The sequence below is a fragment of the Gasterosteus aculeatus genome, chromosome 12 (assembly GCF_964276395.1).
Source record: "Gasterosteus aculeatus chromosome 12, fGasAcu3.hap1.1, whole genome shotgun sequence".
NCBI classification, from domain to species: domain Eukaryota; kingdom Metazoa; phylum Chordata; class Actinopteri; order Perciformes; family Gasterosteidae; genus Gasterosteus; species Gasterosteus aculeatus.
This window is the reverse complement of record NC_135700.1, coordinates 1793722-1810292: the sequence shown is the minus strand read 5'-3', so window position 1 is coordinate 1810292 and position 16571 is coordinate 1793722. Positions and strand designations below refer to the sequence as shown.

General features: G+C 44.9%; 1 protein-coding gene across 1 annotated transcript in view; it reads right to left on the bottom strand.

Annotated features, from left to right (window-relative positions):
• Positions 1-16571, bottom strand: part of cemip (cell migration inducing hyaluronidase 1) — a 130551-nt gene that overhangs the window by 30293 nt on the left and 83687 nt on the right. Inside the window, 6 exon segments of the mRNA XM_040204675.2 lie at positions 3332-3367; positions 3621-3752; positions 5821-5906; positions 8901-9029; positions 9441-9510; positions 15407-15612. Of these exon segments, the coding sequence (XP_040060609.2) occupies positions 3332-3367; positions 3621-3752; positions 5821-5906; positions 8901-9029; positions 9441-9510; positions 15407-15612 (659 nt within the window).

The following is a 16571-nucleotide window of genomic DNA, read 5'->3' as shown; positions in this document are numbered from 1 at the left end:
GCAATGGGTTAGTAGAATAAGGCTATGGGTTAGTATAAAACAAGGGAATAAAGTTAAACATTTTAAATATTAAAAAAGTTAAAAAGAAAAATATTAAGCATAAAGTGCACTAACGAACGAAGTAACAGACAAGTAACAAAGTGACGAGTGACGACAAAGTGATGAATTACAGTTAAAGTGGCATGTGCAGTGTGAAGGGGAGTGACCGGTGGAATGTTATAGTCAGTCAGTGGGGGACCGGGCTCTGTTGATGAGCCCGACTGCCGACGGGAAGAAACTGTTGGCGGGAGGTCTTAGTCCTGATGGACCTCAGCCTCCTGCCAGATGGAAGGGGCACAAACAGTTTTTGTCCGGGGTGAGAGGGGTCGGCCACGATCTTTTTAGCACGCTTCAGAGACCTGGAAACGAACAAGTCCTGCAGGGACGGCAGATTGCAGCCGATCACCCTCTCTGCAGAGCGGATGACACGCTGCAGCCTGCCCTTGTCCTTGGCTGTGGCTGCAGCGTACCAGACGGTGATGGAGGAGCAGAGGATGGACTCGATGATGGCCGTGTAGAAGTGGACCATCATCGTCTTTGGCAGGTTGAATTTCTTCAGCTGCCTCAGGAAGACCAACCTCTGCTGAGCCTTCTTGGTGATGGAGCTGATGTTCAGCTCCCACTTGAGGTCCTGGGTGATGATGGAGCCCAGGAAACGGAAGGAATCCACAATAGTGACGGGGGAGTCACACAGGGTGATGGGGGAGGGTGGGGCTCTGTTCCGCCGGAAATCCACAACCATCTCCACTGTCTTTGGAGCGTTGAGCTCCAGGTTGTTCTGACTGCACCACGACACCAGATGGTCAGACTCCCACCTGTAGGCGGACTCATCACCACCAGAGATTAGTCCAATGAGGGTGGTGCCATCCGCAAACTTCAGGAGCTTGACGGACTGGTGACTGGAGGTGCAGCTGTTGGTGTACAGGGAGAAGAGCAGAGGGGAAAGAACGCAGCCTTGGGGGGAACCGGTGCTGATGGTCCGAGAGGCTAAGACATGTTTCCCCAGCTTCACGTGCTGCTTCCTGTCAGACGGGAAGTCTGTGATCCTCTCGCAGGTGGAGTCGGGCACGTGCAGCTGGGAGAGTTTGTCCTGCAGCAGAGACGGGATGATGGTGTTGAAGGCAGAGCTGAAGTCCACAAATAGGATCCTGGCGTAGGTTCCTGGGGAGTCCAGATGCTGGAGGATGTAGTGGAGGGCCATGTTGACAGCATCGTCCACAGACCTGTTGGCTCTGTAGGCGAACTGCAGGGGGTCCAGGAGGGGGTCGGTGAGGGACTTCAGGTGGGTCAGGACTAGCCGTTCAAAAGACTTCATGACTACAGAGGTCAGGGCGACGGGCCTGTAGTCATTGAGTCCTGTGATCCTGGGCTTCTTGGGAACAGGGATGATGGTGGAGGCCTTGAAGCAGGCTGGTACGTGGCATGTCTCCAGGGAGGTGTTGAAGATGTCAGTGAACACCGGACCAGCTGGTCAGCACAATGCTTCAGGGTGTTAGGGGAGACGGAGTCCGGACCGGCTGCCTCACTGGGATTTTGTCTTCTAAAGAGCCGGTTAACGTCTCTCTCCAGAATAGAGAGGGTCGTCGCTGGTGGGGGAGGGGAAGGTGATATAGATGAAGAGGCGTGAGCACCCGATGGGCTGGGGGAGGGAGGGGTGGGGGACTGCAGCAGGTTGGTGGAGCTGTGGGGGATGGGATCAGGACATTGTCTTTCAAATCTGCAGTAGAACTCATTCAGCTCGTAGGCCAGGCGGAGGTCATTCATGGAGTGGGGGGGTTTTTGGCTTGTAGTTGTAGCAGTCCTGAAAACATCCCAGTCTGTGTAGTCAAAGCACGCCCGAAGATCCTCCAGCGCCTCACTGGTCCACTTCTTGAATTCCCTCACCACAGGTTTGCAGAGCTTTAGTTTCTGCCTGTATGCAGGAATCAGATGGACCATGACGTGGTCAGTGTGTCCCAGTGCAGCACGAGGGACGGCGTGATGAGCCCTGCTTACTGTGGTGTAACAGTGATCCAGCGTGTTCTCCTCTCTGGTGGGGCATTTAATAAACTGTCTGTATTTAGGAAGTTCATGGGTGAGATTTCCTTTGTTAAAGTCCCCGAGGACAATAACTAAAGAGTCCAGGTTGGTCCGCTCCACACGCCGTATCTGGTCGGCGAGTGTCCGCTGTGCCTCGTGCACGTTGCCCGCCGGCGGCATGTAAACACCAACCAGGATGAATGAAGCGAACTCACGGGGGGAATAAAAGGGTTTGCAGTTGATGAAAAAAGTTTCCAGATCAGGAGAACAGTGTTTTAGGATCACCGTTACGTCGTTGCACCAGCTGTTGTTGAAGTAGAAGCAGATTGCTCCACCCTTTGTCTTGCCGGAGAGCTCCGTGTTGCGGTCCGCTCGGAGCAGCTGGAAGCCCGCCAGCTGGAGCGCGGAGTCCGGTATCGATCCGCAGAGCCACGTCTCCGTGAAGCACAAGACGGAGGATGTAGAGAAGTCTCTGTCTCTCATCATCAGCAGCTGAATTTCGTCCAGTTTGTTGCACAGTGAGCGCACGTTGGAGAGAAAGATGCCTGGCAGCGGAGTGCGAGAACCACGCTTGTGGAGTCTCACCAGCGAGCCGGCCCGTTTTCCTCTCCTACGGCGTCTCACCGCGTGACGAAAGGTGAGCGCAGGAAAGTTGGAAGTAACTCCGCTGAAGTTGTTCCACGGATGTTCAAGAGCTCATCTCTGGTGAAAGAGCTCCGGGAATCGCAGCAGCAAACGTAATTAACAACAAAAACAACAAAAAACGAAGCGCACCGAAGCACCGTGGCGGCCATCAACGGCGCCATCTTGGATCGAACAAGTTTTTTTGAGTTCATGGTTGAATTTTACAGGTAATAGTTTATGGATTCGAGAGATTTGTACATTACATTATATGTAATTTAGCTGACGGTTTTATCCAAAGCATATCATAGTTAAAACGTGGTAAGAGTTGGGAAACAGCCTAGCTGACCTGACACAATGAAGCTCTGTATTTGGCGTAACTGATATTTTAAAACAACAAAATGCAGATTTTTAGAGACGACAAAGCTCATCTTTTTAACTGTGCCTTTGCCTCCCCAAATTACTAGGTAAGGTTTACCAGTGCATCTTCAACAAACTCCTTATATGGGTTTTTCCAATTACACTTACAGAGTGAGAGAGTAAACAAAAGTTAATTATTTCGATTAATAGATATGAACAGTTTGTTTGTTTGCGTGTGTAAGCAAGACTGTGAATACATACAATTTCTATTATAAGAGGGAGTGGCTCCTACCTTGCCAGAGTGAGGCCAATTCCATTATCAGCAAATCTAAACAAGAAAAAGAGAATGTTATGAGAGGAGAGCGACAGTCAGTGGTCCGCAGTAAATACTCACACACTCACACACACACACACAAACACACACACACACACACGTGTCTGAAGGTTATTACTAGGTGTAGGATATGAGATATTCTAATATATTCAACAAATATAAGTCCAGACACTGCCCTCAGACAAAAACATACATTCACTGAACTAATGAATTAATATCACTATATCAATGCATTAGGCACACTCACTGGCAGTCATCCAGCCAGACATCTCCTCCCCTCAGCCAGGCTCCGTGGTCCTGGTTCTTGAAGGCTACAAAATGTTGGATTAGGGCAGGGACTCTGGGTTTTAAGGGATCAGCATCCTGGTGGGGGCCATACCTAAGCAATTGAGGAGACATACAGAGAAGGGATGAAAGTGTTCACTTGTAGATGAATTGAATACCTAAGTATTTGCTGTACATGCGGGGCGGCATGGGGCTGCTTCTGCTTCAGCTAAATAATTACAGAAAACTCTTATTGTAATTCAGTCACATTTTAATGCTATTTATGGATTTAGAGAGAAGTCTACTGTCACTTAAAGTTATGCTTCCTTCAGATTACAATTCTGGTTGACATAATGAGACTTATTGGTTGAATACACACAATTTCTATTGAATCCTTTTTTAGAATAATGAATAAAATTTGATATATGTAAAACCTAAGGATTACACAGTCAATTGATTTGCGTTAATATTCCTTGAGCAAGACTAAATAACTTTTTTTTTGTAAAAAGAAAGCTTTCAGAGGAAGACAACATTTCCTCCCTTTGAAGAGCATCAAGGAACTGAAAATTAACCTCATCATTTAAATGTGAAGTATTGAAATGATGAGGTTAGGTTATGACGCATCAGTTCGATCACACTGACCACATGGAACTAACTTTTACACAGACTGCTGTTCTTTTGCGATTCTCTTTGAGTTGATTTCAAAACAGTAACACTTCTACTTGATTTAAAGTGACACTCACATATTTTGATGTTAACATCAACATCAACCATTTGTTTCAACAACAGTATGAGGGACCATAACAGACTGCCAATCCATCACGCTGAATTATAATTGGTGCGATGTGACATCAGGGCCCGGTTTTTCAAAAGTAATCCACTAGGATTTTGGATAACGGATTGGATCAAATCTTGAAAATGGATTTTTCAAAAGAAAAAACGGATTACATAATCGGATAAGATCACGTAATTCAATCTTGGTTTTGATACGGATCAAATCTTTAGTTTGGGTTTTTCAGAACATTTTTGTAGGATTTGGATCACTTTGATCCAAAAAATCTGGATTAAACTGATCCCATCAGAAGGGTGGATTCAGCGTGGATTTCATGCCCAAAATGTAATGAAAACTTTAAAAATGTATCAAATAATACTATATTTGGATCATGCAGTATCTTACAAGATATCCTATTTATTCATAAGGTTTTAATTTTATTTGTTCATCCGTCAGGCTACAGTGATTAGGTAGGCTTTAACGTATTCAGCCTTTCAGTATAGGCCTACAGCAAAGTAGAAAGAGTTTGGCCTCATAAAATAATCCCCCAAACAGCTGTCAAAATTGACCAAAAACAATACATTTTATTCTGTCACTAATTGATAGATATATTCATCACAATCTAAAATATTTTTATTTTTAGAATATTTATTAGTGATGCACGCAATGATTAACAGAATAACCAAAAAAAGCAAAGAATGGCAATCACTGATTTTTGAAATCCAAAACAAATCCAAATCAGAAATAATGTCTAGTGTCCCTTGTTGCACGTCCTGTTTGCTTGTTCTGGCAGAGGAACAACTGACTCTGACCAAACTGCAGCAAACCAAGGCCAGACTTGAGATCCGCCTCCTAAAGGCTACGCTCAGACAAGCTGGTCTCTCCACATCAGATGAGGAAGTCTGAAATTATTGTGGAGTATTTGACATTAAGTCTTTTTTTAAAATTCAATACATCTATATTTGAAACTTTTTATAAATATCCTCAATGTACAGTGTTTGTGTTGTAGGTCTCAGATGAGCGGACTGCTGGAAGAGGATGGAGTGGGGTTTTTCTTGTTTTTAGTTTTTTTTAAATGTGTGTGTTTTCATTTCAAATAAAAATAAACTTATATTGACCCCACACTGGCTATTCTACGTGTTGCTCTTTACATATCTGTAGTTCTACATTGTGATTTCCTATCCTGTTTGAGCACTGGTTATCCAGATTTGGTGATCCTGAAAAGTTACTATCCGGATCAGATTGATCCAATCCGATGTTGCTTTGAAAAACTGGCTCAAAAGTAAACTGGATCACGTGATCACGGATCGCAAAAATAAGGATTTATAATAAGGACAATTTTATCCGGATTAAACCTTTTGAAAAACCGGGCCCAGATGTCATACACACTGTTTGTTTGTGACAGTCTGACCTGGCTCCAATCAGAGAGAGGAAGGGTCTCTTATCCTTGTTGTTTGCCTGGGTGGTCTTTACTCCATTGTCAAGGATCATTCCAGCCTGAAGCAGAAAGAAGAAAAATGACATTGTCAATCATGGGATCGAACACAATTAATAAAGAAAAACATAACAAAGAAAAAAGCAATGCTTTTACACAAACTTTGACAGTCAAAGGTTGATTTACAGATTATTGCTGTAAATGATAGGTAAATAAGTGACTCAAGTGACACTGCAGTAACTGATTCTACCTAAATACAATAAAATTATGAAATATAAAATAATGACCTTTCAGTTGACCTAAATTAAGAAATTTAGTGTTATTTCCCATTTTGTATACAGTGCATTGTTTTTTATCCAATAAATTAGCTGCAATAGCAAAGATTAAGGGTCAGAAACGGTTTATTCCCTGGTATCTTTGCACTCAAAGTGAATTTGACTTTGTGACAGGTGCATGACAATGAATAATAAAAATAACGGGTTGAGCCACAATCATTCTTGCATGCATTTTTTCACAAATAGCTGCACTTACAGTTATTATTCCATTATTGGTCATGACGTTTATGGATGACAACCCTAATAGAACTTATCTCTGGTGTCGAGGAGTCCGTCAACACGTGGGATATCAAAGTTCTATTGACCTGTTGCAGTCAAAACAACTTAAAAATGCAGTAAAGATTTGACTTCTCCAAATGAATTGAATGAATTTATCAGTCTTTATCTTCAAACCATTTTTTCAATTAATCTTAGAAAAAAAGTATTCATCTATTATTATTTAGCTTGGGAAATATTTCATTTAGCATTCCAGCATTTCTTTTTTCGTCACACACATGCATCCTTCATTAGGAAGGTCGGAAAAGAGTATTCGTTACAATGCACTCTTAAGATTTGCCAGCAACAGAGGTAATTTACTTCTTTTTTAAATCAAGGACCAATTGATAATAGAAATAACATTCTATAATTTATGTAAAAAATTATCAAATAGTACATTTTATAAAACAAAACTCATATATGCAAGTTCAATTTAAGTCCCTTTTGGCTTTTTTCATGAGACAAGCACCCAGTTCCTAAACCCTACACCCACTCTGTTTTTAATTACGCTCTCTGCCTGATTTGTATATTTACATGAATATCTGTTGTTTTGTTTTTATTTGGAGGGGTTAGTGAGCTCAAACCGCAGCCCTGACACCTCTTTGAACAAACTGGTTTGTCCTGCTTAGGGGGTGAATACTGACACTGTACTGTAGTCTCTCCACAAAGCTCTTAATGACTTTGTGTTTTTAATATTCAAATTAATGCTGAATATATACAGATTTGTAGATGCAGATGAGACCTTAAAAAGATGATCTCAGTCATTTACGTGTTATCATTTTTGAGAGCTTGTGGACTTTAACAAAGGAAAAAGTCAGCCACGAACTCCCCAAACACACACAGTTAAATGCTCAACTGGAGAGGAGAACACTCTGGACCACTGCTACTCTCCTACAAGCAGGGCCTACCACACCGTTCCTCGTGCTGCACTGGGACACTCAGGCTAACGAGGTGAATGACTTCAACTGCCGTTTTGAAAGACCAAGGAGCAGTCCTGAACCCATCCAAAGCCTTCACACACCCCACTCTGCCCCTCCCAGCACAATACGGGCCTTTGCCACCCAACAACTCCCCACATCCTCCATCACATCGACACCTCTCTCTATTTTGGCTAATAAATGTTTCCTGATTCCTCCTATTTTGGAGAGGGACATCAGTAGGATATTTAAATCGCAGAACCCCCGGAAAGCAGCCAGCCCAGACTGTCTCTCCCTCCATCCTGAAGCATTGTGCATTTACCAACATCTTTAACAACTCACTGGAGACATGCCATGTGCCAGTCTGCTTCAAGACCTCCACAATCATCCCCGTCCTCAAAAAAACAAGGATCCCAGGACTTAATGACTACAGGCCCGTTGCCATGACCTCTGTGGTCATGAAGTCCTTCAAGCGCCTTGTCCAGTCCCACCTAAAAACATTTACCGCCCCCCTCCTTGACCTCCTGCAGTTCGCCAGAGCCAACAGATATGAGAGACGATGGAGTCGGCTGGGTGGTGACCACTGAACTGGAAGGATTCGTTATTAATTTGTAACACAGAACTTTATTGGAGTGAATACAAAATAGGGATTCAAGCCTATACAAACGTCGTACCAAAACATACATCACTAGATAGAACTATACACTATATACCAGTGGTCCCCAACCACCAGGCTGCGGACCGGTACCGGTCCGTGGGCCGTTTGGTACCGGGCAGCACCACAGAAAGCTTATATATTTATTTTTTTTCTGAAAAATGTTTTATTTTGAAAATTGACCGGATTTTCTCCTAATTATGTGCGCTCATCCCTCTGACAGATTCCCCACGCGTCACCAGGCGTTTTTCTTCACGTTTACAATTGTCCTCTTACCGTGCACGGCAGTTTCGCCCACCAGCGAACGACTACTACACTCACCCCCGTCGGACCTTCTTGACCAGTCCGCGAAACATTGTCTGACATGAAAAAGGTCCGTGAGGTAAAAAAGGTTGGGGACCACTGCTATATACAACACCCATAGCTGTAGTACACATTTTGTGTTTTCATGACTGTTACGTCCGGTAGCTAGGGGTAGACGGACATGAACATAAAACCAGGTGGAATTGGTATTTAAAAGGATATTTAATTGTTAATTTGGCAATGAACAGAGCTTACAAAAAAAGAGAATGGGGCCAACGGGTGCTGTGGAACTCAAAAACAGAATACAACCAAAAGAGGTCCTCAAAAGGAAGATTATCTTTTTCTATCTAAGAAAACAAAAGTCCTCACAAAAATTTTTCAAATGCAAACCATAAATATTTTACCAAACAGACAGTTTCCTAAACATTTAAAAACATTTAACGACAAAACCGCTAAGTGTGTTATATGGTATGCTTCTGCTGAGCAAGCTTTGCGGTTCAGTGTTTGATCATATCTTATTGTAAAGTCGAAATTTGAACGTGTGACACTACAGGCTAGTCCTGGAGCCTTTCATCCCATGGACGCACTCACTCTGTAGTTAGAATGGGCTCTGTTATTGGTGAATTTGCCCATAGGTGTGTGTTCCGTTTGTCCGGGGGAGTACAGCCCTTCTGAGGGCCCAGTGGGCACATGGTGGAAGATGAACCAGAAACCTGTTTCCTGTGGGATCAGACACAAATATATAAACATATATTTAATATGTTATATGTTTTTTAATTCCTATAACAATGAAGCCACTGCACAAATGGGTAGTTTCATGTAGAGATATTTTTAAGCTCTCACACACTCCCACTTCAGCACGTCAGCCTGCCTGTTTTTGAATTGCTCTCCGCCTGTGTCTCATAGGCAAATGAGGTAACTATTACATTGGCGGGGGTGTATGAGATACCATTTCGCCCAACCTATCCTTGTAAAATCCCGGAAGTACAATCATAATTGCCACTCTATCATCGCTGCAGCAGTGCTTGTGTCTTTTGTCTGCTTGAATCTAAAAAAAGTTATTAAGTACACAGCCATTTACGCCGACCTGGCACAGCCATAGTACCCCACCTGGAGAGAGGGGGGACTCACCTCTGAGCCTGCAGCGGCACAGTTGATGAGGTTGTTATTGGGGTTGGCGATCCAGAAAGTTGAGGTGGCACTATAGAAAGTGTTGAAAAGGAAAAAGAGAAAATAATTTGGTTATTTGATTTGAGGGTGATTTTAACCACCGGATTAGCAGACTCACCATTCACACCAGTGGACACCTACTTCAGTGTGAGTTACAAAAACGCCGATCTCACCCAGTGGTACATGGTTATAGGGGTAGATGTATCCAATAAAGATCCATTGGCTTTAATTTAAATTTAAATACAAGACACCTAACTCCCAGGGGAAAACTAATACTGGCAAGACCATCGAAGGCACCGAGAACCCGTGGTGGGGAGCGTGGCACAGTAGAGTCAGTGGGTAGGCTGGGATGCTGAGCGCACCCGCCTACTTCATATCCCGTGCTGAAGTGTCCCTGAGCAAGACACCTAAGTCCTAATTGCTCCCTGGGCGCCTTTCCGGGAGCCCACTAATGCTAGCCTCTTTCATGGTCTCTGCTCTGAAAATGGCACACCCATGACAAAAAGTGTAATAACTCTGGAAATACTTATGTAGGCTGAAAACACATCTACGTGATAGCCCAGTGACATGCACATGACCATGTCGTTCCACAGGCTTTTACTTTGAAAAACGGGTAGAGCGTTGCATGTCACTCGAGATTTCTGATTAGCTCAAGAAAAAAACACCTTGACAGCTTGAGCAGCCATGTTGCCTCACTAGCAACAAGTTCTGAATACTACTGTAGCTAAACGATAAAAAGAGCTCATTGCAAAAGCCGCGGAAATGATTCCATAATTTCAGTGAAAAACAACAACATTTATGATCTTTTTTTCGCTTCCATGGCTTGATGGGTTTTGTACTGGAAGTTCGGCATGGTTTGTCGGAGCGAAATGATACTTATATCAACGTAATTGTTGTTTATGGTCTCCAATCGTAATGTAGCATCATAAAAATATGGCACTTTTGGTCAGTCAAGTCCAAATTTTCTGGACAAATATGCATGGAATATGTCCACACTCTTACCCCACCCACTAAAGTTGTGTTTGGAGTATTTTTAAGAAGTTTACGACTTATTGTAGCCAGGGCTCTGATATTGAAAACAAGGCAAACGAAACGGTTCTATGAATCCTGGATGACCGCCAGAGGCAGTGCTTCACACTGGATTATCTTCTGTCTCGCGCATGCGCAGGTCGAGTCTTTATACCAACAAAGTCACCTGTGACCCCGGATGACCTCCCCTCACGTATAAGTACCGGTGTCATCCTGGGATCAGTCCTACGGAATCTTCTTGCGAGTTCACAGGATTCCGAGTGACTAAGAACTCTGGCGGTCATCCAGGATTCATAGAAACGTAGTTAAATTCGTAACTTTCGTTCTATTTCATCCTTACTGACCGCTAGAGGCAGTGCTTCACACTGGATGACTTATACCAACAGAGTCACGAGGATTACAAGTAACCACCTCGTATTGCTCAGGCAGAGGAATTGGGCCACAGAACCCTTCCCAGCGGGTGAAGGGGTGGCAACGTTCACTCTGCAGTGTTCTGTCAGTGTGCTTTAAAGCCGCAGCACATACATGTATATCCGTCATAGGCATACCTCTCAGGACTGCCCCTGATGTGGCGACGCTCATGGTAGAGTGTCGCTCGATTCTCAATGGCGAAGCGTGGTTGCTCGCCTTTTATGTGAAGGCAATGGCCTCTGAAAACCAGTAGGGTGGGCGATGCTTTGAGAGAGCACAGCCTTCAGTTCCAGCATAACTGACCGTTCTAAACCTCTGTATCCAAGCGGGAACTTCTACATAAGCTCTGAGGGCCCGCACTTGGTACGGTAGCCCTGACCTCGCCTCTCCTGCTGGAAGGAGAGGGGTCAACTGTGCAGGCTAAATAGGCTGGTTGATGCGTGAGCTTGTTCGCACAATGACACTGCCTTAGGCCACAGAGTAATGGCAGAGCCATCTGAAGTACCCTCAGATATGATTTGCTCACCAGCAGGGCATGGGGTCTCGTATAGGTTTAGCGGCTGCGATGGCAAGGAGAGAAATACCCTTTTGGCCACTAGCCATCTCGGCTCCACCTGTGTCAGGAGTTCAAAAAGCACGTCTAGGGTCTCCTTTGCCAAGGGTACGTCTCTTGCAGTGGCTTTTTGGCCGCTCGCAGGATGTGATTGCGAAGTTCTGAGTTAGCTTGAGCGAGGGCACTCTGGCCCTGCGGAAAGCAGGCCAAAAGACATACCAGTGAGGACACGGCCTTCACTAGGATAGTTAATGTAGATATTAATGTCCCACCAGTTAGCTTGAGTGAGATCACTTCTGCTACTGTGGGAGGAGGTAGAAAATATCCTATCCGTACAGTGATACGGATATTAAGGATATTTGCTGCAGATATCAGTGTCCCACCAGTCGGCTCGAGCCAGAGCAGCTCTGCTATTGTGGCAACTGGCCAGATAACTGGTCCTTTCAGTGAGAGGGGAGCGGGAGCACTCTCTTGACTAGGATCTCGGGGTGCAGATATCGGGGTCCCACCCGTTAGCTCGAGCGGGAGCACTTCTGCTACTGTGGAAGGACCAAATAGCCGGTCCTTACAGTGAGAGGGGAGCGGGAGCACTCTCTTCACTAGGGCAGTGGCTGTAGCGAATTGTGTATCACTTTGAGCGAAGATACATTGCCAACAGACAGCTGCAAAGTGTAACAAACCTCAGTGGACACCACGTCATGTCAATTCCGTCCACTTAGCATCTCTGCGAGTTAAGCCCAAGTGGGCATCTCCAATGACACAATGCTAGTGTTGATCCAGTCAACTAGCACCACGCTCAGTCAGGAGGGGGACGACCTGCTAGCTGTGCTAGCCATAAGGCAACAAACAACTTTAAACATGCTAGTGATGATCTAGTCCAGTGTTTTTCAACCAGTGTGCCTGGTTGGTCAACACTGGTGTGCCGCGAGAGGCTGTCAGGTGTGCCGTGAAAAAAAATCATTTTTACATACTGTCACTTCATTGGGGGGGAAAAAAAAGAGCCAACTTGTGTGTTTGCGTGTGTGTGTCGTCGCGCTGTTGGAGGTATGAAGGCTCAATACTCCCATCTGCCTGTGGGTGGCGGTACGCAGCGTAATTAATAGGCAGATTTGCTGAGGCGACAATTTAAAACAGTGAGATTTAAGGCCGGCGCATGCTTCTGCGTTTGCGTCTGCGTCAACGCACTCGTTTCAATTCATGGTTCTGCGTGTGTTGCAGAGCAATTCACTTCCAGAACAACAGGCGGAGTCACACTGCAGGACAACCCAAGTGTTCCGAGAAGACCTGTGTTCCCTGATTAAATGTGGACCAAATGAACAGAATTGGAGGAGATATGATGTGTACTCTATTCCCCTGGGGGAGGCTCACAAAATATTGTTGTACATCCTGGGACATGGTAGGATGGAACACGGGCCCGTATGGTTACACATCCCCTACCTTGAGGAGACAATGGGATAGTAAGATTCCGGTGGTGGACTTACAAAAAGCTATGATCAGAAATCAATCAGGGCGGAGTGACGTGTTTTTGTTGAAGACGACCTAGAGAGTCACGTCTATTTATTTATTTGTTAGTTTATTTATCATAGACTTTATTGCCCCGTGCATCGCCACTGCTGCTTTTCATCGCGGACACATTTGTCCCGTATTTTCCTCCACAACTTTGTTCACCTCTCGACCGGCAAACCGGCATTTCCCGGCGATCTCCCTCAATGGATCCAACCCGCTTCTACAACCCGCCAATGAAGGCTTGTATACGCGGTCATATTTGCGCATTTCTTCCGACAAAAGTTCTTAAATCTGATCCGTTCTCTCGTAAACATTCTTCGTTTTAATAATGGCGGTATCGGGCTATGAGAAGCGGAAATGTGAGACTCCGTAAAGGACGTAGTTAGCGGACCAATCGCAGCCTGGTGCGCTGCGGGAGGCTGCGCCGCTTTCGACACAAGCCTAAAAAAATGGCTCGAAACACGCAAGGACGCAAGGAGGTGTGAAAAGCGACGCAAGGGAAAACGCAGAAGCATGAATCAGGCTTAAGAGATACCTGGGCATAAAGCCTCTGCCATCTTGGCATTAGGATGATGTTAAGTTTAATAAAACACAACAAATAGAACACGCGTTTCCCTGATTTCTTAGACTGTATTATGCTCATGCTGAAACTATGTTTGGGATTGATTTTCATATCATTTCCGGTTGTTGGTGTGCCGTGAGATTTTTTCTGTGTCTTAAGTGTGCCTTGACGCAAAAAAGGTTGAAAAACACTGATCTAGTCAACTAAGCACCACACCAGTTAGTCTGGGCGAGAACGCTGTGATAGCCGCAATGTTTAGAAAAACAAATATACAACGTGCTATGGTTGACCGAGTCAACCAACGTTAGTCCGGGCTAACTGGGACAGCTGTCATGTTTATAAACAATGTACATGATCGGTCTCGATCTGCTTTAAGTTAAGTATCTCACAGTTAGCTAACTGGGACGGACAGTGCGACAGCGTAGCTTCCTCTACGCGCTCGTCAACACGCCCCTTGGTCAGCTGAGCCCAGCTGAGCCCAGCAGCGCGCAGCCAACCGTAAAACAAGAAGACAGAAGGAGCCAACACGGAGCATGAGAGCACACTCATAATTAAATCACAATCATATTTGATTAACGTGGAATTTTATACACCAGGATTGGAAAATCATTAGAGAAAACAATGATCCAGATAAACTGTTTTACCAGGCTGTTATAATTGGATAGATTAGGAGAGTATAGACAAAATGAGATAGAAGTACATGAAAGGAATGCCATTAAGACGTTAAGACAAGTAAGAGCAAATCTCTCCAGTCCCCTTGTGCTTGAATGCAGGTGGATGACTCCGAAAAACCAAAAAAGTGTAATAACTCTAACTACTTTTACTACTAAAAACTACTGATCCAGTGACTTAATTTGGCTCATTCCAAAAGTCTGTACTGTTTGGTCATAAATCCTTTCATTTGCCTCTGCAAATGATTGGAACTCAGTACAAAACACCCTCAAACTGACGGCCCTCACCTGTTCCAACATATTCAAACATAAGTTGCAACGAGCCATAGTTGACTGCTGTACTTGCTGACCAGCCCTCATTTTTACAAAGTACTTCCAGTAATCTGCCTTTTTTTGTACATAGTGTTTATTAATTTAACTATGTTGTTTTTAGCCATGTGTTTATCATACTGCATTGTGTCTGTGCTGTTTGTGTCACTTGTGTGGACTGTGTTACTGCCTTTTAGCCAGGTCATCCTTGTAAAAGAGAATTGGTTCTCAATGGATTTTACCTGGTTAAATAAAAAAAATTAAAAAAATTTTTTTTTTTACTATGGCCATGATGGGGCCTTGTGCGTGTTCTAACTTGTAAAAATCAGTTTATATGTTACTGGTAAAGAAAGAAATCAATACAACCAACTGAAAATGTATTAAATGGCCTGAAATTAAATCAATAACAGCCCTCTAAGTCCTATAAAACATGGAGATAACAGGCTAAGACCACATCTAAGTGATAGCCCAGTGTGTAAACAGTACACATGTACAGTTGATAGAGTCAGGATTACTCCTCTACAGGCTACACTAAAAAAAAAACACGGAAAACGCTGCAATTGCTTGTGATGCAACTCAAATACATGTCTCTCGCTAAAAAAAAAGGATTAATTTCAGTATTTTGTTTAAATAGAAAAATCCTTTTTTTCCGTAAAATCGGAAAATAGGATTGTTAAATTATCATTGGCAACAGTTTCATACGCAAGGTTAAAATTTATATTATTGACCTCCTGGTACTTAATGCCTAAAGTTGAGGTACAGTGGAGTTCAGTAGTACTTTCTTCTTTTACACACTATATTTCTGGATAAATGGAACACATGAGAGATGGGATTCAATGGGATTGAAAAGGTTGAAGAGCTTATACAGTTTCTGCTTTAGTCCCACCTGCAGTCCTGCCGAGGGTTGGCCACATATCCTGGGTAGGCTCCCTCAGTGATGTCCCGGCACATTTTGCCATCTCTATCTGACGGCAGTAGAGTCCCGGCTCGCACCATCAGACCCAAACAGTGGTCGAATGTATTCCTCTCTTCTGGACCATCTTCCGTGAAGAAACAGTGGCCGAGTATGTCATAGCCAACCACGTCCTTCACCTGGGAGCAAACAAAGACGGTAATGATTGTGTCACACTACTGCAAAGAAACCCAGCCAAATCTAAAACATATTTACCTGGAAAAACAGTTGCCACCAAAAGGTGAAGCGGCTTTTAAAAATATTTTTTAAATGTCCTTTTTTTGCCTTGTATTTGAATGGTTTTAATGGTTTCATGGGAAATAATTTGAATTGCCCTGTTATTGAAATGTGTTACAAATAAACTTTCATAAATGCAGTATTATTTAAGATTGGGCAGTTCCTCTTTAGAAAAGGACTCTGCAGAGCCGCTGCCAGACCCGGGATGTTAGGAGCCCGTTCTGGCAGCGGAAGACAGACTTTGTATTCAGTCCCAGGAGCTATCAGTTCGCCTGCCTCGAGCTCCGGGACCGCCTAAATCCCAGGAGGAGCCCTGGCCGACCTCCTGTTCCCGCTGGGCAGCCGCAGCGATCTTCCGTTCCCGCTGGGCCGCCGCAGCGATCTTCCGTTCCCGCTGGGCCGGCGCACCGATCTCCCGTTCCCACTGGGCCGCCGCAGCGATTTCCCGCTCCTCAACTAGCTCCTCCGACCCCGGAACCATCCCCGACCCGGCCAGTACCGGCCCCGAGACTTTCAGCCCCGACCCCGGCTCCGAGACTCATGACCCAGACGCCTCCAGTCCCCACGCCGAGACTCAGGCTCCCTCCCTCCCATCCCGTGGTCCTCTCCCACCCTCCCGTTGGGGATTTGAGGGGGAGTTTATGGGGGGGAAATGAGCCGGCGACTCCGGGGGTGGTCGGTGTCCCTGAGCCGCCGCCGCCGACTGCGGAGGTGTTCCCCGGGCGTTTGCCTGTCCGCCGGGCCGACTCCCAGAGGCTCCCAGGTCGTCTGGCTGCCCGCCAGAGTTTCCAGGGCGGTCCGACCAACGTCTCTGATTTCCCTCCCTCCCCTTGTTCGCTCTCTGCTAGTGTGAGCCGTCTGG